The 27,276-nt window shown below is 39.5% G+C and overlaps 1 protein-coding gene across 1 annotated transcript in view; it reads right to left on the minus strand.

Moving 5' to 3' along the window:
• KALRN (kalirin RhoGEF kinase) overlaps nt 1-27,276 on the minus strand; it is a 731,621-nt gene that overhangs the window by 651,627 nt on the left and 52,718 nt on the right. The window contains exons 4-5 of the mRNA XM_053698064.1: nt 22,610-22,732; nt 3,053-3,244 (exon numbers count right to left, since the gene is read on the minus strand). Of these exons, the coding sequence (XP_053554039.1) occupies nt 3,053-3,244; nt 22,610-22,732 (315 nt within the window). The remainder of the gene's footprint in view (nt 1-3,052; nt 3,245-22,609; nt 22,733-27,276) is intronic.

Here is a 27,276-nt window from a genome sequence, read left to right on the forward strand (position 1 = left end):
GACCTTTAGCGCTAGTTCCATAATCCTTCTATTTTTAATATATATATATATATATATATATATAAAAAATTACGAGAGTGTGGGAAAAAAGTCAAATACCTCTGAACATATTTATTCATTTATACAAATATAATCCATACAATAGGTGCCAATATTATAATAACAACAGTCTGGTACCATAATAAATCATGAATAAATATATTATATCTATTTATCATCTGTTTTTATATTGATTTATTATTAATTGTGGTACCAGACTGTTTTTATTATAGTATTGTTACCTATTGCATGGACTATTTTTGTAAAGATTAATAAATATGTTCAGAGGTATTTGACTTCCTTCCCACACTCAGTTTTTTCTATCTAGTGCTGGATAAGGAAGCCTTTTAGGGGCATATTTATCAATGTGCGAGCGGACATGATACACTGTCGGCATTTATTTTTGCACCAGCAGTTCTTGTGAACTGCTGGTGCAATGCTGCCCCCTGCAGATTTGCGACCAATCAACCGCTAGCAGGGGGTGCAATCAACCCAATCAGAGCAGGCGGACAAGTTATGGAGCAGCGGTCTTTAGACAAGGGGCATCAAGCATACGGAGCTTGATAAATATGCCCCTATGTCTTCTTTTTTGAGGGGGACCTTTGTTTTTATACATAGTTCTACTACCTCCAGGTACCATTCTCTTGTTGATATCCATTTTTATGCAGGAAAATGCTTTTGGTACAAGCTTTCATGTATAGGTTAGTGCCGGTATTTTGCATAACATAATATCTATTTTAATTCATGTAATATCTGAAAAATGGCTTAACAGACAGCAAATAAACAATAATAATAAAATGGCTTAGAATATGAATACATTTATGGAAACAGCTAAACAATGCAAGGGACCTTGATGTGGTACCTGAGCTTGTCCCATTTGGCCAGATGCTGTAACTAACCTTTCCATTTTTGCTTTTAATCTTAGCTGAGAGCTTGTAAGTGAGTGCTGGACTTTCTCTGTGTGTTGTATTAATTTGTTTTGTAATTCTCCCTATGGGCCTTGCACCCAGACCTGTCTGGTGTTAACTGCCCGTGGCTCTGGGGACAGCACAGCTTCCTGTGAGTGCCATTGAACACCCAGGGCTGAGCAAGTTGCAGGGTCATGGGATGTGTCTAGTCTGAGAGTTCAGTCCCCTTCCGTGTTTTGTATATGTCTAGGGTGATTAAATAAGACTGTGCACCCTTCACTTATTCCCAGTTTGTTTGGTTGAGAGCTTGCATTGTTTGGCTGGTTTAGGGACCCAGGTTTTAGAAGGGACCTTGATGTGGTACCTGGGCTTGTCCCATTTGGCCAGATGCGGCAACTAACCCTTCCATTTTTGCTTTTAATCTTAGCTGAGATCTTGTAAGTGAGTGCTGGACTTTCCCTGTGTATATGTATATGTATATATATATATATATATAATATATATATATATATATATATATATATATATATATACTAGTCCTAAAACCCGTGTACACTGGCCATTTTTTTTAAGTACAGCGGTCCCACCCCTTGCTCTCTCTCTATCCCCCCTCTCTTTTGTGCTCTCTCCCCCTCTCTTTTGTGCTGTCTCTCTCCCCCATCTCTTTTGTGCTGTCTCTCGCCCCCTCTCTTTTGTGCTGTCTCTCGCCCCCTCTCTTTTGTGCTGTCTCTCTCCCCGATCTCTTTTGTGCTGTCTCTCTCCCCCATCTCTTTTGTGCTGTCTCTCTCCCCCATCTCTTTTGTGCTGTCTCTCTCCCCCATCCCTTTTGTGCTGTCTCTCTCCCCCATCTCTTTTGTGCTGTCTCGCTCCCCCATCTCTTTTGTGCTGTCTCTCTCCCCCATCTCTTTTGTGCTGTCTCTCTCCCCCATCTCTTTTGTGCTGTCTCTCTCCCCCATCTCTTTTGTGCTGTCCCTCCCCCTCTGTTTTGTGCTGCCTCTTTCCCCCCTCTCGTGTGCTGTTTCTCTCCCCCTCTCTTGTGTGCTGTCTCTCCCCCTCTCTTGTGTGCTGTCTCTCCCCCTCTCTTTTGTGCTGTCTCTCCCCCTCTCTTTTGTGCTGTTTCTCTCCCCTTCTCTTTTGTGCTGTTTCTCTCCCCTTCTCTTTTGTGCTGTTTCTCTCCTCTTCTCTTTTGTGCTGTCTCCCCCCCCTCTCTTTTGTGCTGTCTCTCTCCCCCTCTCTTTTGTGCTGTCTCTCTCCCCCTCTCTTTTGTGCTGCCTCTCTCCCCCTCTCTTTTGTGCTCTCTCCCCCATCTCTTTTGTGCTGCCTCTCTCCCCCATCTCTTTTGTGCTGCCTCTCTCCCCCATCTCTTTTGTGCTGCCTCTCTCCCCGATCTCTTTTGTGCTGTCTCTCTCCCCATCTCTTTTGTGCTGCCTCTCTCCCCCATCTCTTTTGTGTTGTCTCTCTCCCCCATCTCGTTTGTGCTGTCTCTCTCCCCCATCTCGTTTGTGCTGTGTCTTCCCCCTCTCTTTATCCCCCCTCTTCTGCTCTCTGTCTCCGATGTCTCGGAAGTCGCCCCGCCCGGCCACGCTGCACACACCCGACCAAGCCCACGTTGCGCCCAGTCGACGTTGCATCCGACCGCGCCCACGTCGCGCCCGTCACGCCTGGCCACGTCCACGATACATCCGCCCGGCCACGGCCACAACGCACCCGCCCGGCCACGCCCACTCCACCACACGCTGACCCTGATGCCAGATCAGAAGAAGGCCAGGTGTGTTTGTCCTCGCATGCAGTTTCTACTGCGCATGACAGCTTCGGACAAACACACTTGGCCTTTTATTATATAGGATGTGTGTGTGTGTGTGTGTGTGTGTATGTATGTATTCCTTTGTGTTTTGTATACATTTGTTGTTGTTTTTTTATCAGTTTAGACATTGTTAATGGCAAACAATAAAATAAAAACAGTAGTGAGACAGCTTTGAACCCAGAGAGGTTTATTTGTTTTTTGTTTTAGATTGCACTGTGCTGCAAGAAATGTCCAACACACTAATGAAGGCCTTGCTTGTGCACATAAATACACACGAAGCAGCATGAGACTAGCCTCCTACCTCCTTGGTGTGGCTATGAAAGGACACAGACATGTCCAGGAGTAGTTTCCTCTGCTCCACCCTGCGCACAAAGTCCTGAATCCGGACCTCCAGATGCCGCGCTGCTTTGTATATCTCCTCTGGGTCACACTCCCCAGTCTGAGCCAGCTGCTCGGCTGCTTCCAACAGCTTGTCAGCATTGGTGTATGTGTTCTGGTCAAAGAGAAAGAAGACTCCATGAGTCACGGTACAGTTTCTGGGGTAGTCTGTAATAATCCGCACTGTAAGGAATGTTTGCTTTTTATATACAAAATTTTTTACATAAAACATCCATTTACCGCATTTTCCAGAAACAAAAAATACAAATAATTTGTATCATGACCATAGCAAAGATTTAACCACATGTTTTACCTTAAATTTCAACTAAGTGTGGTCTTCAGCATTTTACTAGAGAATTCTCTTGCAATAGTGTACATATTCCCGCAAGTCCTTATTGTTCATTATAGAATCCCCTGTTCTGTATTACAGGTGTGACTCTACACATAAATGCAAATATTCACTTCTGACATCTAAATCAGTCGGATCTCTTTACCGATAACTAGTACGGAAAGACCCGATTCTTAAGGAGCACATTTCATAACTTAAACAATTTATAAACGTTTCTCCAAACTAGTTCACCACAAGATTAACCATTCCCATGTTTGGCCTTAAACCTTTTGCTAAAGCAAGTCTTAAACGGTCTAACATACTTTGTTAAAGAGAACACCTTGGTAGGTAGTGTGTCTAGAGAACTATAGCAGTTTTGACAAGAACGCTTATGAGCACAAGATGTGTTTGTACAATGAATAACATTGTTAAAAGCATTGTTGGAAAAATGACTAGTGACTATATGGCTTGTCAAGAAGAAAGCAATATCACTGATATGTGAATGTGCACCACTTCTGTCAGGGTACAAGAATACTTAAATTCCAAGATGGCAGCGCCAATTGTGAAGATGGAGAACGTTACTAACCAGCACTTTTGAAGGGTTAAAATAAGAGAAGGGATATGAAGAGAGCTGCGGGCACAGGAGGAAAAACACTAGCATGATGAGTAGAATCATGCAGTTTAATGTCCATTTTAACTCTTTCGTTACTGGGTTAAAGTGTCTACATCGGAACAACTGTTCCGATGTAGACAAATTGAAATCACGCGATCGTGTGGATTTCAATTATTGGATCAGGTCTGGGGGGCATCCCAATAAATCAAGGAATGCCCTCCAGACCACGATCAAATCCAGGAAGAACAGAAGGCTTCAGGACAGGTCAGAAGGCTTGTTTTTCCCACAGAAAACCTCTGGAATACATTAGGCTAGATTACGAGTCTTGCGTTAGTCTTAAAAAGCAGCGTTGAGAGGTCCCAACGCTGCTTTTTAATGCTGGTAACCGCTGGTATTACGAGTCTTGAAATGACAGGCTCACCGCTCAATTTTTTGGCCAGACTCGAAAATACCGCAAATCCACTTACGTCAATTGCGTATCCTATATTTTCAATGAGTCTTGCCTAACGCCGGTATTACGAGTCTTCCAATAAGTGAGCGGTACAGCCTCTCCTGTCAAGACTGATACCGCATTTAAAAGTCAGTAGTTAAGAGTTTTATGGGCCAACGCCGTAGCATAAAACTCTTAACTAAAGTGCTAAAAAGTACACTAACACCCATAAACTACCTATTAATCCCTAAACCGAGGCCCCCCACATCGCAAACACTTAAATAAAAAATTTAAACCCTAATCTGTCGAACCGGACATCGCTGCCACTATAAAAATATATTAACCCCTAAACCGCCACACTCCCGCATCACAAACACTAGTTAAATTTTATTAACCCCTAATCTGCCGTCCCTAACATCGCCGACACCTACCTACATTTATTGACCCCTAATCTGCCGCCCCCAACGTCGCCGCAACTATATTATGTATTAACCCCTAAATCTAAGTCTAACCCTAACACCCCCTAACTTAAATATAATTTAAATAAATCTAAATAAAATTACTACAATTAACTAAATTATTCCTATTTAAAACTAAATACTTACCTATAAAAAAAAACCTAAGATAGCTACAATATAACTAATAGTTACATTGTATCTAGCTTAGGGTTTATTTTTATTTTACAGGCAACTTTGTATTTATTTTAACTAGGTAGAATAGTTATTAAATAGTTATTACCTATTGAATAACTACCTAGTTAAAATAAAGACAAATATACCTGTAAAATAAAACCTAACCTAAGTTACAATTACACCTAACACTACACTATAATTAAATGAATTACCTAAACTAAATACAATTAATTACAATTTAAACAAATTATCTAAAGTACGAAACCCCCCCACTAAATTACAGAAAATAATAAAATAATTACAAGTTTTTTAAACTAATTACACCTAATCTAATCCCCCTAATAAAATAAAAAAGCCCCCCAAAATAATAAAAAGCCCTACCCTACACTAAATTACAAATAGCCCTTAAAAGGGCCTTTTGCAGGGCATTGCTCCAAAGTAATCCGCTCTTTTACCTGTAAAAAAAAGTACAATACCCCCCCAACATTAAAAATCCACCACCCACACACCCAACCCTACTCTAAAACCCACCCAATACCCCCTTAATAAAACCTAATACTAACCCCTTAAAGATCACCCTAACTTGAGAAGTCTTCACCCAACCGGGCCGAAGTCCTCAACGAAGCTGGGCGAAGTGGTCCTCCAGAAGGGCAGAAGTCTTCATCCAAGCCGGGAAGAAGAGGTCCTCCAGACGGGCAGAAGTCTTCATCCAGGCGGCATCTTCTATCTTCATCCATCCGGCGCGGAGCGGCTCCATCTTCAAGACATCCAACGCGGAGCATCATCTTCAAACGAAGTCCAACGGAAGAATGAAGGTTCCTTTACATGACGTCATCCAAGATAGCGTCCCTTCAATTCCGATTGGCTGATAGAATTCTATCAGCCAATCGGAATTAAGGTAGATTGCATCAGCTAATAGGATATTTTTTACCTTAATTCCGATTGGCTGATAGAATTCTATCAGCCAATCGGAATTGAAGGGACGCCATCTTGGATGACGTAATTTAAAGGAACCTTCATTCTTCAGTTGGACTTCGTTTAAAGAGGATGCTCTGCGTTGGATGTCTTGAAGATGGAGCTGCTCCACGCCGGATGGATGAAGATAGAAGATGCCGCCTGGATGAAGACTTCTGCCCGTCTGGAGGACCCCTTCTTCCCGGCTTGGATGAAGACTTCTGCCCGTCTGGAGGACCACTTCGCCTGGCTTCGTTGAGGACTTCAGCCCGGTTGGGTGAAGACTTCTCAAGGTAGGGTGATCTTCAAGGGGTTAATGTTAGGTTTTATTAAGGGGGTATTGGGTGGGTTTTAGAGTAGGGTTGGGTGTGTGGGTGGTGGGTTTTAATGTTGGGGGGGTATTGTAATTTTTTTTTACAGGTAAAAGAGCTGATTACTTTGGGGCAATGCCCCGCAAAAGGCCCATTTAAGGGCTATTTGTAATTTAGTATAGGGTAGGGCTTTTTATTATTTTGGGGGGCTTTTTTATTTTATTAGGGGGATTAGATTAGGTGTAATTAGTTTAAAAAACTTGTAATTATTTTATTATTTTCTGTAATTTAGTGGGGGGGGTTTCATACTTTAGATAATTGTATTTAATTGTATTTAGTTTAGGTAATTAATTTAATTATAGTGTAGTGTTAGGTGTAATTGTAACATAGGTTAGGTTTTATTTTACAGGTAAATTTGTATTTATTTTAGCTAGGTATTTATTAAATAGTTAATAACTATTTAATAACTATTGTACCTAGTTAAAATAAATACAAAGTTGCCTGTAAAATAAAAATAAACCCTAAGCTAGCTACAATGTAACTATTAGTTATATTGTAGCTAGCTTAGGGTTTATTTTACAGGTAAGTATTTAGTTTTAAATAGGAATAATTTAGTTAATTGTAGTTATTTTATTTATATTTATTTAAATTATATTTAAGTTAGGGGGGTTAGGGTTAGACTTAGGTTTAGTAGTTAATAACTTTATTATAGTGGCGGCGACATTGGGGCGGCAGATTAGGAGTTAATAAGTGTAGGTAGGTGGTGGCGACATTGGGGGCGGCAGATTAGGGGTTAATAAATATAATGTAGGTGTCGGCGATGTCTGGGGCGGCGGATTAGGGGTTAATACGTGTAATATTAGGGGTGTTTAGACTCGGGGTTCATGTTAGGGTGTTAGATGTAGACATAAAAAGTATTTCCCCATAGGAATCAATAGTGCTGCGTAAATAGCTGAACGCTGCTTTTTTGCTCTCACAGGAAGCTGTGCTCACAGGAAGCTGTGCTGTGGCTCTGGGGACAGCACAGCTTCTTGTGAGTGCCAGTGGCACCCAGGGCTGAGCATGTTGCAGGGTCATGGGATGTGTACCCGGTCCGGTATGAGAGTGCAGTTCCCTTCCGTGTTTTGTATATGTCTAGGGTGATTACATATGCCTGTGCACCCTTCCCTTGTTCCCAGTTTGTTTGGATTTGAAAGCTTGCATTGTGTGGCTGTTTTAGGGTCCCAGGTATGGGAAAGGACCTTGATGAGGTACCTGGGCTTGTCCCATTTGGCCAGATGCGGTAACTAACCTTTCCATTTTTGCTTTTAAATCTTAGCTGAGAGCTTGTAAGTGAGTGCTGGGTATTATCTGTGTGTTTATATATATATATATATATATATATATATATATACACACACACAAACACAAATCATTGAGAACACATTGTGGGGAGCAAAATTATGGTGCGTTCTTCAAACATTTCAAAAAATTTATTTTGCATGTAGATCTTTTGCAATGTACTGTGGATATATAGCTGCTTTCACACATGTAGGTTCATTTTCCTATCACATTCTAAAAGCCTTTCCTACTAGAACATACTAATTAGTCTTCCAGGTCAAAAGCAGTTCATCAAAGAGATTACAAGAATTCATTCTTCTCTTCCTTTTGTATCTAAACAACTCAGAGAATCTGCCTACCCACTTGAGATCAATAGACCTGTTTTATGCTGGAGTCAGGTGTCTGACAGCTAGAAATCCATTTCCTCCCCAAACTGGATATAAGGACCAGTAGATTTGCATAATCAACAAATGCATGATAATAAGACAATGCAATACCACTTAGTCTGAACTTCAAATGAGTAGTCAATTTTTTTCTGACAAATGTCGAAAGTTAAAGGGACATTTTTTTTTAAAATGGATAGTTTTGCTTAATTTTAAATAACATTGCTCTGATTTTCAGACTCCTAACCAAGCCCCAAAGTTTTAAGAGAATACCGACGTATACCTACTACAGCTTGCTTCTGTTTGTGTAAAGGGTATAGTCATATGCAAAGGAAGGGAGAAGGGGAGTGTCTGCTCTTTCCCACTTGCAGTGGGTGTTCCAGTAATCTTTTAAACAGAGCTAAACTGGAAGCTTCTAAGTAAGTTTTTAAACGGTTTTATATTGGATATTTATATCAGCATCTGTGCATATTATTCTTTATAGTAGTGTCTATTACATGCAGTTATATGAAAATTGGTGTATACTGTCCCTTTAAGTCTATTTCCACTCCTGTATCATGTGACAGCCATCAGCCAATCACAAATGTATATACGTTTAATTCTGTGAATTCTTGCACATGCTCAGTAGGAGCTGGTGACTCAAAAAATATAAATATAAAAAGACTGTGCACATTTTGTTAAAGGAACACTCAGGTTAAATTACATTTTCATGATTCAGATACAGCATGTAATTTTAAACAACTTTTCAATTTACTTCCATTAAAAAAAAAATGTGCACAGTCTTTTATATTTACAATTTTTGAGTCACCAGATCCTACTGAGCATGTGCAAGAATTCACAGACCATACGTATATGCATTCGTGATTGGCTGTTTGCTATCACATGGTACAAGGGGAGTGGAAATATACATAACTTTGAAATTTGTTATAAAAAATCTACTACTCATTTGAAGTTCAGACTAAGTGCTATTGTATTGTCTTGTTATCTTGCATTTGTTGATTATGCAAATCTAATGTGTTGACTGGTCCTATTGGAAAGTTTAAAATTGCTTCTCTATCTGAATCATGAAAGACTCGAGTATCTCTTTAATTAAGCAACTATTAGCAGATTGCCTTTAACAGCATTACAGATAATGTAGCAAATGAAACACATTATCACATAATTATTTATTACTATTTTCTCAAGGGAAGGAATAAATAAATGAGTGCAAATAAACACACATACAGAGTGTTGAGTTTTTTTGCAAATGGTCAATGTTCAGATTACTAAACAGCAATATCTGTTTTTTTTATTTTCTAATGGTATAACCTATAGGGTTTAGAGCTGATCACTAAACGAGGCTTAGCACTACAAATGCTAAAAGGTCACATAATATTTTAGATTTGTATTTATTTTTTTGCACTTTACCCATGGAGAAATTGTCTCACATTTTTCAAGAACAGAAGTTATTCAATAGCATCAATTACACAATATATTCAGAAACGTTTTTACATTGTTGCAAAGGAAATATTGAATTTGTCTCTGCAAGATTTAAGATGTTTTTACTATGATTTGTTGCTAAAATATGATTCGCAATTTAAGAATTGAAAGTACTGTGAATCAATTAGCAGATGTGCAGCTGTCATTCTATGCTTGGTGAGATTCATTCATAGCGTTACACTAATCTAAACTGAGCGAGGGAGCAGGTGTTCAGTCAGAAGGAAACAAGAACACAAGATGGGACATTTTACATTAGGTAACACAGGGAAGAACAGTCACCTCCCTGAATACATAACTAACTGGGGGAGACTCAGCAGTAACACCAGCTGCTCTCCTTAATCTGATGTCCGTGTCATAACCAGACAATCTACCTGTACTGTAGGGCTCCTATATGTGGGGAAGTGTAGCATTGTATTCCTGATCTGTTGCACATTCACAATTCTTCTGCAGAAGTTTTCACCCACGACCATAAGAATTGTGGGTAATAGCCATATTATGCTTTAAAGGGATAGTAAAGTCAAAATTGAACTTGATTCAGATAAAGCATGTAATTTTAAACAACTTTCCAATTCACTTCTATTATAAAAATCCACTTCCTTTGTTGAAGTCTCAGAAGCGTGCACATGTTGTGAGCACAATATAAGATAAGAGCATTGTTTACGAAAAAATTTCTAACAATATTATTAAATTCTTACAAACACTACTGCCACCTAGTGCTCGACAATGTATTACACTTAAATACATTGATGCTAAGGAAATATGCACGCTCCTGAGAGTATTTAGGTATGCTCTTCAATAATGGATATGAAGAAAACAATCAGAATCATAAAAGTTTAAATTTTAGTTTAACCATTTACTAATGTGTATTATTGTAAAGGACACTGACCAGAGGCGTAACTAGAAACCACAGGGCCCAGGTGCAAGAATCTAAGAAGGTACCCCCACCCCCAAACAAAATGTGAATTTGATACATCCCTTTTTTTTTTTTTTTTAAACATTTAACACAGAAAAAAATGTGAATTTTTTGGTGGTGATGTGGGAGGCCCGAGGTTTAGGGGTTAATAACTTTATTATATTGGCGGCGATGTGGGAGGCCAGAGGTTTAGGGGTTAATAACTTTATTATAGTGGCGGCGATGTCAGGGAGCGGCGGATTAGGGGTTAATAGCTTTATTACAGTGTTGGCTATGTCGGGGGCGGTGGATTAGGCGTTATTAGGTTTATTTAATAGTCGCGATGTGGGTGGGCGGCAGATTAGGGGTTAATAGGTTTTAAATCGTAATTGCGATGCGGGGCAGTGGCGGTTTAAGGGTTAATAGGTAGTTTATAGGTGTTAAAGTAATTTGTAATAGTTTAGTTATGAGTTTTGTGAAACATTTTTGTTGAGCAAAACTCATAACTACTGCTCTCAGATGGCGGTATGGATTGTGTCGGTAAAGGCTGTAACGCAAGCATTTTAGCCTCAACACACAACCTGTAATACCGGCGCTCTGAAAATCCCACGCAAAAACATAATTTTTTTGATTGTGGAATGGACGTTGCGTTACAGGCTAAAATGCTTGCGGTATAGCAATACCAACACGACTCGTAATATACGTTCCTGGCCATTACGCTGGAATTGACATTTTTTCAGCGTTAAAAGCCGTACCGCAAAACTCGTAATCTACCTGTATGTGCATGTAAAAAAAGAATAAAAAAAAAGAAAGAAGAAAAAAGAAAAAAATGGTCTCTTTTGCATGTAACAATTTAAAACAATATTTTTCTCAGTCATCCACTATTAATAGAAACAATTCACTTTACAGTACAAGACAGCAGAGTGTGCTATTTTAGTAAAATAAATCAAAGGTGAGCTCTTCACTAATTTTAAAAGGATTTTGATTTTTCAAGTGATCTGCAGTATAACATCTACACGCTCTCTGTGTTTTTAGCTTTAAAGCCCAATGCTGAAATGCAACTGTGAACATTATATATAGAGGTTCTTATTTTACTTTTATTGAATTGGTTACTAATAAATATTTAGTGATTTTATGACAATTTATGAAAATTGCTAGATAGATCTTCTTGATTATTTTAGTAATGGTTGGCATAAAAGATAGTAAATTATCCTAATCTAACCTGGTATTTTGGAAAACAAACTACAGCTTGCTTATGGCACCATTATGATGGCAGTGGCTAATTATTTTGGGAGTAATCATCAAATGACTCATGCTATATTAAAATTTCACAGAAAAAGAAGGGGATTTGTGGGGGTGAGCAGTGTAAGTCATGTGATACCAGGTTGCCATGGGATGTTTCCATAGCTACTGAATGCTCCCTCTTGAATTACAGAATAATTGCAGCCGGGTAACTAGCCAGGATACAGAACATGGTTACACAGATAGTGTGTCACAACCAATCAGAACAAAGGCTAATAATGTGAAGCCTACTTATTTAATGAGATGTGTAGTATGGCTCTTATATGTTTGACACACATTATGCTAGTCAAGGGCCACTCAAAATATAGACCAGGAGTGGGAGAACAGCCCCTGAAAACCAACACTGCAATAATGTTTGTACAATATTTTTACAATCTCTAATTTAATTTAATCTCTAATGCAATAATCTTTTGCTTTGTCTTAAAGGAAAACTAAACCCGTTTTTTTATTTCATGATTTAGATTTAGCATTCAATTTTAAGCAACTTTCTATTTTACTCGTATTGTCAAATTTTCTTTGTTCTCTTGTTATCTTTATTTGTAAAGTTTAGGAGCTGGCCCATTTTGGGTACAGCACCCTGGATAGCGCTTGCTTATTGGTGGCTACATTTAGCCACCAATAAGCAAGCGTAACCAACGTTCTAAACCAAAAATGGGCCGGCTCCTAAGCTTTACATTCCCACTTTTTAAATAAAGATAGCAAGAGAACGAAGAAAAATTGATAATAGGAGTAAATTAGAAAATTGTATGTTCTATCTCAAGCATTTAAAAAATGTTTTTGTTTAGTATCCCTTTAAGCACTCTCTACTGTCTATCATTGAGCCTGCATTCTTATACCTGATTACAGTCTATAGGGGTGGGTGGCAGGTGTGATGAAATAAAAGTAGAACATACTGGACTGTGGATAAGAAGGTAAAGGATTAAACAAAGATTAGACTGAAAAAATAACATGCTCTAATTGATTACAGCTGTGCAACTTGCACTGCTGATTGAGTCAGAGGCAGTTTCTGTTCAGTACCAGCAGTTTTCTGCAGCTCCTAGGCAGTATTCTAACTATGTGTTTAACCTTTTTTTAAGCACATGGTCAATAGTGATAAAATGACATGCTCTAATTCAATACAGCTGTGCAACTAGTACTGCTGATTGAGTCAGAGGCAGTTTCTGATCAGAACCAGCAGTTTTCTGCAGCTCCCAGACAGTATTTTAACTATGGTTTTAACCTCTTTTAAACACATGGTCAATAGTGATAAAATGACACGCTCTAATGAAGTAGAACATGCTATGTTTTTCACTATAATGGCCCTTAGAAATTCTAATGAGGGTAGGTGGACCAGCAATAAATGTAAGCTTAATATGTGTTGCTAGGTTTTAATGAGATACTGTCCTAAAATAATAATCTTTCAGACTGAATAAAATGCATACAGCTGAAGGAGTAAGAGAAGAGGAGAGACATAGTAGATAACTAGGTGAGCGAAGAGGTTACACAGGGATGTTTACAGATGAGGGGAGATACAGGTGGGGTAGGGTTATGGTTTCCTTAAGGGAGGATGACACATTTAGAGGGATATTAAGACGTTTAGCTTTGGTAAGAGAAAAAAAACATGAATGGAAAAATAAACTGCTCTAATTCATTAAGTATTTAACACTCAAAATGTACTTAATGTCCCTTTAAACACATTGCTAAAGTTCCACTCAGAGCCGCAAAACATTGCAGCTCCAGAGCAGGATATAACTGGTCAGCTGGTTAAGGGCAGTATAGTCATCCACCAATCACCGGCCATGTCTGCCCTGTTTTTATTTTTTACAGTGAGGGGTCAGATTACATGACAATTAAACACAGTAGATTTGCATAACCAATACATGCATATTAAAAAGACAATGCAAAAGCTTTTAATTTGAATTTCAAAGTTAGTTCCATTTTCCTTCCCGATGAAAAATCTGTTGTATCCAGATGTTATAATAATAGTGTCTAAATTATAGTGATAGGATATGATCTTTCCTGTATGTTTTATAAATGACCTCTAATGAACATTACATTGTTCAATACCAGTACACTCAGCCCTATCATATGCCAAGATATAACCATATCTGATTAAAGGGATAATAAAGACTATCAGAATGTAGTATACAATGTTTAAAGGGACATGAAACCCAATTTTTTTATCTCATGATTCAGATAGAGAATACAATTTTAAACTATATTCCGATTTACTTCTATTATCTAATTTGCTTCATTCTTTAGGTATCCTTTGTTGAAGTAATAGCAATGCACATGCGTGTGCCAATCACACGAGGCATCTATGTGCAGCCACCAATCAGTAGCTACTGAGCCTATTTAGATATGCTTTTCAACAACGAAATTAAAGAGAATGAAGGAAATTAGATAATATAAGTAAATTGGAAAATTGGGTTTCATGTTCCTTTAATTATGTGTCGTTTAAAATGAAAAACTTTGCAATATACTTTTATTATTTATTTTGTCCCATTTGCCTGTAATTTAAAATGGTTGGCTTTGTAAATTACACTGAGTCTCTATAAAGTAATGGGTGACCCCATGTTTGAACTTAAAGGGACAGTATACCGTAAAAACATAATTTATGCTTACCTGATAAATTCCTTTCTTCTGTTGTGTGATCAGTCCACGGGTCATCATTACTTCTGGGATATAACTCCTCCCCAACAGGAAATGCAAGAGGATTCACCCAGCAGAGCTGCATATAGCTCCTCCCCTCTACGTCAGTCCCAGTCATTCGACCAAGAATCAACGAGAAAGGAGTAACCAAGGGTGAAGTGGTGACTGAAGTATAATTTAAAAAATATTTACCTGCCTTAAAACAGGGCGGGCCGTGGACTGATCACACAACAGAAGAAAGGAATTTATCAGGTAAGCATAAATTATGTTTTCTTCTGTTATGTGTGATCAGTCCACGGGTCATCATTACTTCTGGGATACCAATACCAAAGCAAAAGTACACGGATGACGGGAGGGATAGGCAGGCTCATTATACAGAAGGAACCACTGCCTGAAGAACCTTTCTCCCAAAAATAGCCTCCGAGGAAGCAAAAGTGTCAAATTTGTAAAATTTGGAAAAAGTATGAAGCGAAGACCAAGTTGCAGCCTTGCAAATCTGTTCAACAGAGGCCTCATTCTTAAAGGCCCAAGTGGAAGCCACAGCTCTAGTGGAGTGAGCTGTAATTCTTTCAGGAGGCTGCTGTCCAGCAGTCTCATAGGCTAAACGTATTATGCTACGAAGCCAAAAAGAGAGAGAGGTAGCAGAAGCTTTTTGACCTCTCCTCTGTCCAGAATAAACGACAAACAGGGAAGAAGTTTGGCGAAAATCTTTAGTTGCCTGCAAGTAGAACTTGAGGGCACGAACTACATCCAGATTGTGTAGAAGACGTTCCTTCTTTGAAGAAGGATTTGGACACAGGGATGGAACAACAATCTCTTGATTGATGTTCCTGTTAGTGACTACCTTAGGTAAGAACCCAGGTTTAGTACGCAGAACTACCTTGTCTGAGTGAAAAATCAGATAAGGGGAATCACAATGTAAGGCTGATAACTCAGAGACTCTTCGAGCCGAGGAAATAGCCATTAAAAACAGAACTTTCCAAGATAACAATTTTATATCAATGGAATGAAGGGGTTCAAACGGAACACCCTGTAAAACGTTAAGAACTAAGTTTAAACTCCATGGCGGAGCAACAGCCTTAAACACAGGCTTGATCCTAGCTAAAGCTTGACAGAAAGCCTGGACGTCTGGATTTTCCGACAGACGCTTGTGTAACAAGATGGACAGAGCTGAAATCTGTCCCTTTAATGAGCTAGCTGATAAACCCTTTTCTAAACCTTCTTGTAGAAAAGACAATATCCTAGCGATCCTAACCTTACTCCAGGAATAACCTTTGGATTCGCACCAGTATAGGTATTTCCGCCATATTTTATGGTAAATCCTTCTGGTAACGGGCTTCCTAGCCTGAATCAGGGTATCAATAACCGACTCAGAAAAACCACGTTTTGATAAAATCAAGCGTTCAATTTCCAAGCAGTCAGCTTCAGAGAAGTTAGATTTTGATGTTTGAATGGACCCTGTATCAGAAGGTCCTGTCTTAGAGGTAGAGACCAAGGCGGACAGGATGACATGTCCACTAGATCTGCATACCAAGTCCTGCGTGGCCATGCAGGTGCTATTAGAATTACTGATGCCCTCTCCTGTTTGATTTTGGCAATCAATCGAGGAAGCAGCGGGAAGGGTGGAAACACATAAGCCATCCCGAAGTTCCAAGGTGCTGTCAAAGCATCTATCAGAACTGCTTCCGGATCCCTGGATCTGGACCCGTAGCGAGGAAGTTTGGCGTTCTGGCGAGACGCCATGAGATCTATCTCTGGTTTGCCCCAACGTCGAAGTATTTGGGCAAAGACCTCCGGATGAAGTTCCCATTCCCCCGGATGAAAAGTCTGGCGACTCAAGAAATCCGCCTCCCAGTTCTCCACTCCCGGGATGTGGATTGCTGACAGGTGGCAAGAGTGAGACTCTGCCCAGCGAATTATCTTTGATACTTCCATCATTGCTAGGGAGCTTCTTGTCCCTCCCTGATGGTTGATGTAAGCTACAGTCGTGATGTTGTCCGACTGAAACCTGATGAACCCCCGAGTTGTTAACTGGGGCCAAGCCAGAAGGGCATTGAGAACTGCTCTCAATTCCAGAATGTTTATTGGCAGGAGACTCTCCTCCTGATTCCATAGTCCCTGAGCCTTCAGAGAATTCCAGACAGCGCCCCAACCTAGTAGGCTGGCGTCTGTTGTTACAATTGTCCAGTCTGGCCTGCTGAATGGCATCCCCCTGGACAGGTGTGGCCGATAAAGCCACCATAGAAGAGAATTTCTGGTCTCTTGATTTAGACTCAGAGTAGGGGACAAATCTGAGTAATCCCCATTCCACTGACTTAGCATGCATAATTGCAGCGGTCTGAGGTGTAGGCGTGCAAAAGGTACAATGTCCATTGCCGCTACCATTAAGCCGATCACCTCCATGCATTGAGCTACTGACGGGTGTTGAATGGAATGAAGGACACGGCATGCATTTTGAAGCTTTGTTAACCTGTCTTCTGTCAGGTAAATCTTCATTTCTACAGAATCTATAAGAGTCCCCAAGAATGGAACTCTTGTGAGAGGAAAGAGAGAACTCTTCTTTTCGTTCACTTTCCATCCATGCGACCTTAGAAATGCCAGAACTAACTCTGTATGAGACTTGGCAGTTTGAAAGCTTGAAGCTTGTATTAGAATGTCGTCTAGGTACGGAGCTACCGAAATCCCTCGCGGTCTTAGTACCGCCAGAAGGGCACCCAGAACCTTTGTGAAGATTCTTGGAGCCGTAGCCAATCCGAATGGCAGAGCTACAAACTGGTAGTGCCTGTCTAAGAAGGCAAACCTTAGATACCGGTGATGATCTTTGTGGATCGGAATGTGAAGGTAAGCATCCTTTAAATCCACAGTGGTCATGTACTGACCCTCTTGGATCATGGGTAAAATTGTCCGAATAGTTTCCATTTTGAACGATGGAACTCTTAGGAATTTGTTTAGAATCTTTAAATCTAAGATTGGCCTGAAAGTTCCCTCTTTTTTGGGAACCACAAACAGGTTTGAGTAGAACCCTTGTCCTTGTTCCGACCGCGGAACCGGATGGATCACTCCCATTAATAACAGATCTTGTACGCAGCGCAGAAACGCTTCTTTCTTTATCTGGTTTGTTGACAACCTTGACAGATGAAATCTCCCTCTTGGGGGAGATAATTTGAAGTCTAGAAGGTATCCCTGAGATATGATCTCTAGTGCCCAGGGATCCTGAACATCTCTTGCCCAGGCCTGGGCGAAGAGAGAGAGTCTGCCCCCCACTAGATCCGGTCCCGGATCGGGGGCTCTCGGTTCATGCTGTCTTTGGGGCAGCAGCAGGTTTCCTGGCCTGCTTGCTCTTGTTCCAGGCCTGGTTAGGCTTCCAGCCTTGCCTGTAACGAGCAACAGCTCCTTCCTGTTTTGGTGCAGTGGAGGTTGATGCTGCTCCTGTTTTGAAATTCCGAAAGGGACGAAAATTAGACTGTCTAGCCTTAGCTTTGGCTTTGTCTTGGGGTAGGGCGTGGCCCTTACCTCCTGTAATGTCAGCGATAATTTCTTTCAAACCGGGCCCAAATAAAGACTGCCCCTTGAAAGGTATATTAAGTAATTTGGACTTAGAAGTAACATCTGCTGACCAGGATTTTAGCCACAGCGCCCTACGTGCCTGTATGGCGAATCCTGAGTTCTTAGCCGTAAGTTTGGTTAAATGTACTACGGCCTCCGAAATGAAAGAATTAGCTAGTTTAAGGACTCTAAGCCTGTCCGTAATGTCGTCTAGCGTAGATGAACTAAGGTTCTCTTCCAGCGACTCAATCCAAAATGCTGCCGCAGCCGTAATCGGCGCGATACATGCAAGGGGTTGCAATATAAAACCTTGTTGAACAAACATTTTCTTAAGGTAACCCTCTAATTTTTTATCCATTGGATCTGAGAAAGCACAGCTATCCTCCACCGGGATAGTGGTACGCTTAGCTAAAGTAGAAACTGCTCCCTCCACCTTGGGGACCGTTTGCCATAAGTCCCGAGTGGTGGCGTCTATTGGAAACATCTTTCTAAATATTGGAGGGGGTGAGAACGGCACACCGGGTCTATCCCACTCCTTAGTAACAATTTCAGTTAGTCTCTTAGGTATAGGAAAAACTTCAGTACTCGCCGGTACCGCAAAATATTTATCCAACCTGCACAGTTTCTCTGGTATTGCAACGGTGTTACAATCGTTGAGAGCTGCTAAGACCTCCCCTAGTAATACACGGAGGTTCTCCAATTTAAATTTAAAATTTGAAATATCTGAGTCCAATCTGTTTGGATCAGAACCGTCACCCACAGAATGAAGCTCTCCGTCTTCATGCTCTGCGAGCTGTGACGCAGTATCAGACATGGCCCTAGCATTGTCAGCGCACTCTGTTCTCACCCCAGAGTGATCACGCTTGCCTCTTAGTTCTGGTAATTTAGACAAAACTTCAGTCATAACAGTAGCCATATCTTGTAATGTTATCTGTAATGGCCGCCCAGATGTACTAGGCGCCATAATATCACGCACCTCCCGGGCGGGAGATGCAGGTACTGCCGCGTGAGGCGAGTTAGTCGGCATAACTCTCCCCTCGCTGTTTGGTGAAATTTGTTCACATTGTACAGATTGACTTTTATTTAAAGTAGCATCAATACAGTTAGTACATAAATTTCTATTGGGCTCCACCTTGGCATTGGAACAAATGACACAGACATCTTCCTCTGAGTCAGACATGTTTAACACACTAGCAAAAAACTTACAACTTGGTTATAATCTTTTTTAGCAAAAACGTACTGTGCCTCAAAGAGGTACTAAACGATTAAATGACAGTTGAAATAATAAACTGAAAAACAGTTATAGCATCAACTTTAAAACAACACAACTTTTAGCAAAGGTTTGTTTCCATTAGTAAAATAACAATAATTAAATTTGACATAAAAAATACAAAGCAACGTTTTTATTCACAGTCACTCTAAGAATTCTCACAGCTCTGCTGAGAGAATTTACCTCCCTTCAAAGAAGTTTGAAGACCCCTGAGATCTGTCAGAGATGAACCGGATCATGCAGGAAATATAAAAGTAACTGACTGGAATTTTTTGATGCGTAGCAAAGAGCGCCAAAAACGGCCCCTCCCTCTCCCACACAGCAGTGAAGAGAAACGAAACTGTCATAAATAAAAGCAAAAAATGCTGCCAAGTGGAAAATAATGCCCAAATATTTATTCACACAGTACCTCAGCAATGTAAACGATTCTACATTCCAGCAAAAACGTTTAACATGATAAATAGTTAATAAAAGGATTAGTGACCTTTAACAGAGTAGTTCCGGTGAAATACCATTCCCAGAATACTAAAGTGTATACATACATGTCATTTTAACGGTATGGCAGGATTTTCTCATCAATTCCATTCAGAAATAAAAACTGCTACATACCTCAATGCAGATTCATCTGCCCGCTGTCCCCTGATCTGAAGCCTTTACCTCCCTCAGATGGCCGAGAACAGCAATATGATCTTAACAACTCCGGTTAAAATCATAGTAAAAAACTCTGGCAGATTCTTCCTCAAACTCTGCCAGAGAAGTAATAACACGCTCCGGTGCTATTGTAAAATAACAAACTTTTGATTGAAGTCATAAAAACTAAGTATAATCACCATAGTCCTCTCACACATCCTATCTAGTCGTTGGGTGCAAGAGAATGACTGGGACTGACGTAGAGGGGAGGAGCTATATGCAGCTCTGCTGGGTGAATCCTCTTGCATTTCCTGTTGGGGAGGAGTTATATCCCAGAAGTAATGATGACCCGTGGACTGATCACACATAACAGAAGAAATAGTTTTTCCCTTAATGTGTTTACAATTGCTTTTTTTACCAACTGCAGAGTAAAAAATGTATGAAAATTAGCTTTTTTAAGGTTTATTTCTGTATATTAAAGCTCTGATTTTGTGTTTTGAAGCCACAGCCTAATAAAATTGGTTGAGCTTGTAGGTATAATCAGATCTCATTACTGTATCACATTGTGCACATATACCTGCTTCTTTATCTTATATCTGTCCTTAAAACAATCACCAGTACTTTGAGAGAACAATGGAAAATCAACATTTTATTACCTTATCTCTGCTTTATCACACTGGGAGTGTAATTTCTTCTGCTGGCTGTGTTTACAAAGCTTATCTATAGCTGGTACGCGCGGCCACAAACTTTCAGAATAGGTGGGGATACCACATGCTAAATTAACAATTTCAAATGCCAATATAAGGGTAAAGGAGCTACTTGTAAACAATTTAATACACTCCAGCAGGTAAAGTGGATCATTGGGAACAAATTAAAGGGGAGAATATTTTTGAGTAAACTGTCCCTTTAAGTTGCACCTTATCTGTTTTCCCTGCTCAAGACAATTAGGGACAGATATAAAACAGGCAATAAAAGAGACTGTCCAAAAAGAAATTCCACACAGATTTGTTTGCACAAACATAAGATAAATAGAAAACTAGTTGAAACATGGCCAGGGTCTGACTAGAAATAAAAAGCAGCCCTGGAAAAACTGAAGACCTGCCCTATAACTAGTAAAGCTTGTATAAAAAAAAAAAATTTAGATATATATATATATATATATATATATATATAATATTATTCTTTTTAAAAATTACTCCCCATGCAGGCTCCAGGCAACTCGGTTCCCGCTAGGCAGCGGCCGTTTTCTTTGACCACACTACTACACTACTAAATTGGAAGCGCAGTGGTCACAGCTCCTACCTTGAGTGTTCGGCTCCCGCCTCCCTCCCTGGTGTGTCACAGGCTGTCTAGTGCCAGTGCAGGCAGTAGACACAGAACACAGCACTCTCATCATTCCCTGTGACTCAGTGCTAATTTGGAGAAACAAAGCAGCAGGTGGCTCCATGTGGGGCCTCCCTAACAGCTACTGTTGTCTCTAGACCCCAGCCGAGCGGCTCACTGGGAAATGTCCCAGAAGGCCAATCTGGTCCTGAACATGGCAGCGCCCATTACTTTATAGAAACTAAACCTTTCCTCTAATATTTTCACTATTTAAACAACTAATATAATTGTAAAATTATATCTACATATTATTCTAAGGTTAATCACTGATTTGAATACATCATTATGTCTAGCATGCATTTACTGTTTAAAATCCCTTTAATTTAGATAAATTAACCAGCAAATCCAATACTTATCAACATTTGTTCATAAAAGTTCTAAGTTTTGAAGCAAGATGAGGATTTTAGTTAAAGGGACATTGAACTCAAAATTAAACTTTCATGGTTCAGACAGAGCATTCAATTTTAAGAGGTTTTACATTTTATTTCTAAAATGCCCATTGTTCCCTTTGTATCCTTTGTTAAAAAGCCTACCTAGGTAGGCTTCAGAAACAGCAATGCACTACTGGAAGCTAGCTGATAACTGGTCACCCCATGTGTTCAGCTACAGCTTATTAGTGCGCTGTTGACTATGTATTTAACTCATCTGCAGGGGTTAAACATACAGTTATATGCAAGCAGCAGTGCAATAATAAAATATGCATATTAGATAATTTTCTTTTTGTACATTTACATCCCTTTTAGCCTGCTTTATGAACCTAATTGGATGGTAAGCCCAAACCACAGCTTTACATGGTTTGTACAACAAACATAACAATTAGCTGGCATTCATGTACTCTGTCTCATTCCAGTGTTATAGGGATAGAAAACCCCAACATTTTCTTTCATGATTTGGATAGAACATACAATTATAAACAAATTTCTAATTTACTTCTATTATATTTGCTTCATTATCTCGTTATCCTTTGCTGAAGGAACAGCAGTGCACTACTGGCAGCATGCTGAGCACATCCAGTTAGCCAATCACCAGAGACAAATGTGTGCAGGCACCAATCAGCAGCCAGCTTTCCATAGGGTAGGATATGTGCATATTATTTTTCAACAAGGGATAACAAGAGAACAAAGCACATTTGAAAAGTGAAGTGAATATAAAAGTGTCTTAAAATGACATGCTCTGTCTGCATCATGCAAGTTTAATTTTGACTTTCCTATCCCTTTAATACTAATATACAAGAAATGCTAACTCTCAGCACTTGCCTATCACACTCCTAGAGACAAGTGCTACAGAGTATTAACCCTCCGAGACATAGAGGATCCTACAGCATTATAGCCTGGGATTACAGATCTGTTTAGTATATGAGAATCAGTTTCTATTACCTGTGCTACTTCTTCAAAGTCATCATGTCTCTTCTGCAATGCACGTGCTCGATGCAACGACTTCCCAACTCCTGTGTGCTTGCTGAGGAAGGCTTCACCATGATTCTCGATCCAGTCTAGAACCTGCAAGAACAAACAGAGAGGGCTCAGGTGGTCCTGTGGCTTCCAAATTGCATATTAAAACAGAGACACAAACCAAAGATGAAACAATACATTTATATATAAAAAATTTTGTCTATTAAAAGTTATCACTGTTTTAGTGTTAACATTTTTCTCTGCACGTGCATTTGAAGCATAGCTAGATATTCTCACTCAGTGCACCAAAAAATGGAGTCATTACCAGATGATACAAGCACCTTAGGCTCTCTGAGCAAGTGCTGTGTTTAAAATGCTGGTGCACGGAGCATACTTAAATACACCTTTCAAACAGCTATAGTTTTTATTAGAAGCATTTTTGCTTATACGTGTATATTACAAAAATGCTTGTATTCAAAACTGAAATGCATCCACGTTGACTCCAATTTTGGCTGGAATGTCCCTTTAATTTCAAAGACAGAAATAATTATACACATTTATAGTAATATTATTGAAGAGCAATTGCATATATTCACTGTATAATTTCTATCTGTTACACACACAGGACATGGGTCATACTATAACTAAGCATTTGTTTGTTTAGGTCTATAGGTAGGGTGACCATATTGCCACTTTAAAAAGGGACACAAATTAAAAATACATATGTCAGGGTTCTTATACAAAACATTTCTTAAAACAGCCCTGACATATGTATTTTTCATATGTGTACCTTTTTAAAGCGGCAATATGGTCACCCTATCTATAGGTGTAATGTAAGCTATATTATACGCCTTTCGCCTGTTCAGGTTTTAGCAGAACAGTTTAATCTTTGTTAGTAACATCAGATAACCAACAATGTGACTGGGAATCAGTATTTGCCAAAGTTTTAAATCTGTGTTGTGTTATAATTACACATAAATAAACTGTTATAAATATATAAATAGATATTGTGAGATAAACAAGTTGCTGAAACACATTCTCCACATCCAATGCAACATCTGGACTGTAGGACACAGATAAGCTTCTGCCAGAAAGTGTTTATTGTCTGCATGCCATGCAACCAGGTCACCTGCGGCTTGCAATTATTCCAAAATGAACATATCATTTTAGCATCTGACAGAAAACCTGAGCATCCATTATAGAACACAACGGGGCATATGTTAAAAATGTAGTGCTGGGGGGAAAGACTACAGTTTTAGTGCTGCAATCTGTTGCACGCAGCAGCAATCGCTTGCAACTCATTTTCCTTCGTACATTTGAGGTGGGTTTATTTGGAGCAAGTGTATAACTCAGGTAAACTGTAATACACCTGCAAATTAGGAACTGGATTACAATTATTGATGAATGGTGTGGGCATTTTGTTAGCGTCTAATGCACATGGCAGCTGGGGTGTTTTTTGTTTGCTTTTTAACCAGCTCAGTGTAATGAATATATCATAATGGTTTCACCCAGTTTTTGCTGTTTATATTTGTTGCAGTTCATATATTCTAACACTAGGGACAAGCATGAGGTATTACAATGAAATGGGTGTGTTGTCTTCAGTTAAAGGGACATTAAACACCAAATACATGCTAGATAGAACGATGCATTCAAAGAAAAGATTAGTCCATGACTAACATGTAGATGTATTTTTTAAAGTTTCATTAGTTGTTTAAAAAGTGACAAAATAAGTGTAAAGTTTTATTGTCTATAAAACACTGGGAGCTGCCATGTTGTAATTTGTGTTACCTTCTCTGCTGTGGCCAATTAGAGACAGTTATACATAGGTCATTAGAGTATGCAGCCAATGGTTGTGCTGGATTTAACAGTGTTCTGCACTTCCATTTCTAACAGGAACTGAAAAGCTCACAATTTCAGAATGGAATTACAGGCAAAGAGGACAAAATAAATAATGAAAGTATATTGCAGAGTTGTTTTATATATACAATTTATCATTTTATATTACCATCTCAAAGTGTTTAATGTCCCTTTAATAAAAAGATGAACAATGGTGTATTAATGAGTTCTGTGTATTCTATAACAGGAGATCTTTACACTCAGTACACTCTTAATTCTGCAAGTTCCTCATTTTTTTTTTTTTTAAATTTCAACTCCCAAAACATCTTTTTCTAGAATTTTTAAATTGTTAAAGATCTTAAATGTGCCAGCTTAGTCTTAACTACCAGAAATACCAAAATATATCCAATTTGAGCCAATTTATTTTAAAATAAATGGTTTACATAGAGCATACAATTTTTTTAAAAAAATCCTATTTTACTTCTTTTACCATATTTCTTTTGGTATACTTTACAGAAGAACATACCTAGGTAGACTCACAGAAGCTTAGAAGTGTGCACGTACCTCTATCACTGTATGACAGCAGTGTTACCTCAAAGTCTGTAGCAATGTTAGATAGTAGTTCAAAAGGCATGTGCACACTCTTAATTATTATTAATAACAGCATTATGACTGCAGTTTATTTGATAATCCTAACAAGTGACAATCATGATGCACAATTAACCCTTTCCTATAATGGGCTAAATTACAAGTGGAGCACTAAATTATTGTGCGCCCGCAAACAGGAAAATGTGCCCGTTTGCAAGTGCGCAATAAATAACCAATCATTACAAATGGCTGGTTATTGCTACCGCCAGTTTGCGGTTGCAATTAGCACTCCGAAAATTTACCAGAGGTCAGACCTCCAGTTCATTTTCTAAATGTCCCCCAATTGCCCCAAACTAATATAGGTGTTTTCAAGAAGATTAAAGTCTTGAATTAGATTTTAATACTTTGAGGATTTTAATACAAATTTGAATATTGGTACAAAACATTTTTCTAACGAATGGAATATTGCTCGTTAGTGTTCTCAGTACAAAGTATCTGCCAAATTGACTGACATAATCCAAGGGAAGTTGTAGGTATCCCTGAGGTATTTGTTTATGACAAACCTGGGTGAAGGATCTTTAGTGGTTTGCGATTAGGGTTTTAGATACAGTGGGTTGGTAGTGCTGGCATAATGAAACTCCAGCACTTTTACACATATTTCTGCCAGGGGCAGACTGAGCAGTCGGGCAATAGGACCTGGACCAAGGGTTCCTGGTGTGCTGCTTATGCTCACAGTCACAATTTGTTAAATGGGCCAGCGCAGCTGTGACAGTTGAGCTACTCTAGCGGTTATGACTGTGAGGGAGCTAGTGGCAGCAGGCAGGCAAATATTAGAATGGGACAGCTGCGCTAGTGGTTGTGAGCTGGGGCGGGCAGCAGACGAGCAGGAGCTAGCACAGTGCGGACAGTTGGGCTAGCAATAACTAAGCAGTTAAAGGTGGGCAGAGTGGGTGCCCTGTCACTGGAGTGGGTGCCCTGTGCCTGGATAGGAGGTATGTTGCTCTGGGGGCCCTGTATTGTGAGGTCTGGACCTGGAGGGTGGGGGTCCTGGAGTATGTGGTCCCTGGCCTTTGTTGTTGGGGGCAGTTTGGGGGGCAGACAGGCGGTGGCTTGAGGAAGGGGCATAGGAAGCTGGGTTGGGGCCCTTCCTAAATCTTGCCTAGGGGCCCTGGTTGTTTCAGTTTGCCCCTGGTTGCCGCAGGACTCTGAGGTTTATATGACCTGTTATATACATATCAGTGTTTCTGACTAGTCTGTAGGGGTCTCTCTTCCCTTATTTATATTGTTCTGAACTCCTGAAGTAAAGAAACTGATGTCACAAAGTTCTTTAAAACACTTTCAGTTTATTTTTCCTTTTTAGTATCTGTATTCTCCTTAATTTACATTTCTCTACCCTTTATCTCCTCTTCCCCTCTCTAAACGGTAACCTCCATTACTTTTATCACTTCTGGATTTCACATAAGCAGAAGAATTATCATAGTTTGCCCTTATCTTGAAATGTGTATATCTTTATGTAATACAAAACTATTGTTGAAAAAAGTGATATGTCTGTTGTTTGTTTCCTTTTCTATAAGTTATATTTGTGTATAATTATCGCTTGTTACAGTCAAGACACTGCAGTGTGCCTTTAGAATTGAATTTAAAATGAAAACACCTCACTTATCATCACATATATTTAAAATCAATAATGTAGTTAGTCTTTAAGTTGCGTTAACATAATTAATTACACAGTGATGCAAACCAGAGCAATCCTAGAACACAGGCTATTTGTGGCCTACAATAACTGGAAGTGGACACCCTCAGCACACATTTTTCAAGGCTGAGAAAATTCCTTGCTTGGTTACTTATTAAAGGGATTTAGGGAGATATAAGCATTAATGTTTCATGGTTATATGAAATAGTTGTTTTTATTTCTCTGCAGAGCTGAGCTGCTGTCAGTTGCAAGTAGTAGGACTTGTGATGCGCGGGCTGCAGCCATGAGTGAGGTATACATTACTCTGCGCACACAGATGCTGCAAACACATAATTATCTGGGAGAAAGATGCCTGAGACGCCTGTCTGCAGCTATAATGCCCTCCTACTCTGCTGGGTTTGTGCCACACAACAGACCAGGAAAATCTCTGCAAGAGGCTTTTTGTTAGTTTGTAAAGAGATTTGTGTGTTTGAACTGTGCCCTGGTAATGGAACAAATGAGTTGGAACATATTAATCAGTTGCCCGGTCATTAAT

Source organism: Bombina bombina, chromosome 1, assembly GCF_027579735.1.
Source record: "Bombina bombina isolate aBomBom1 chromosome 1, aBomBom1.pri, whole genome shotgun sequence".
NCBI classification, from domain to species: Eukaryota; Metazoa; Chordata; class Amphibia; order Anura; family Bombinatoridae; genus Bombina; species Bombina bombina.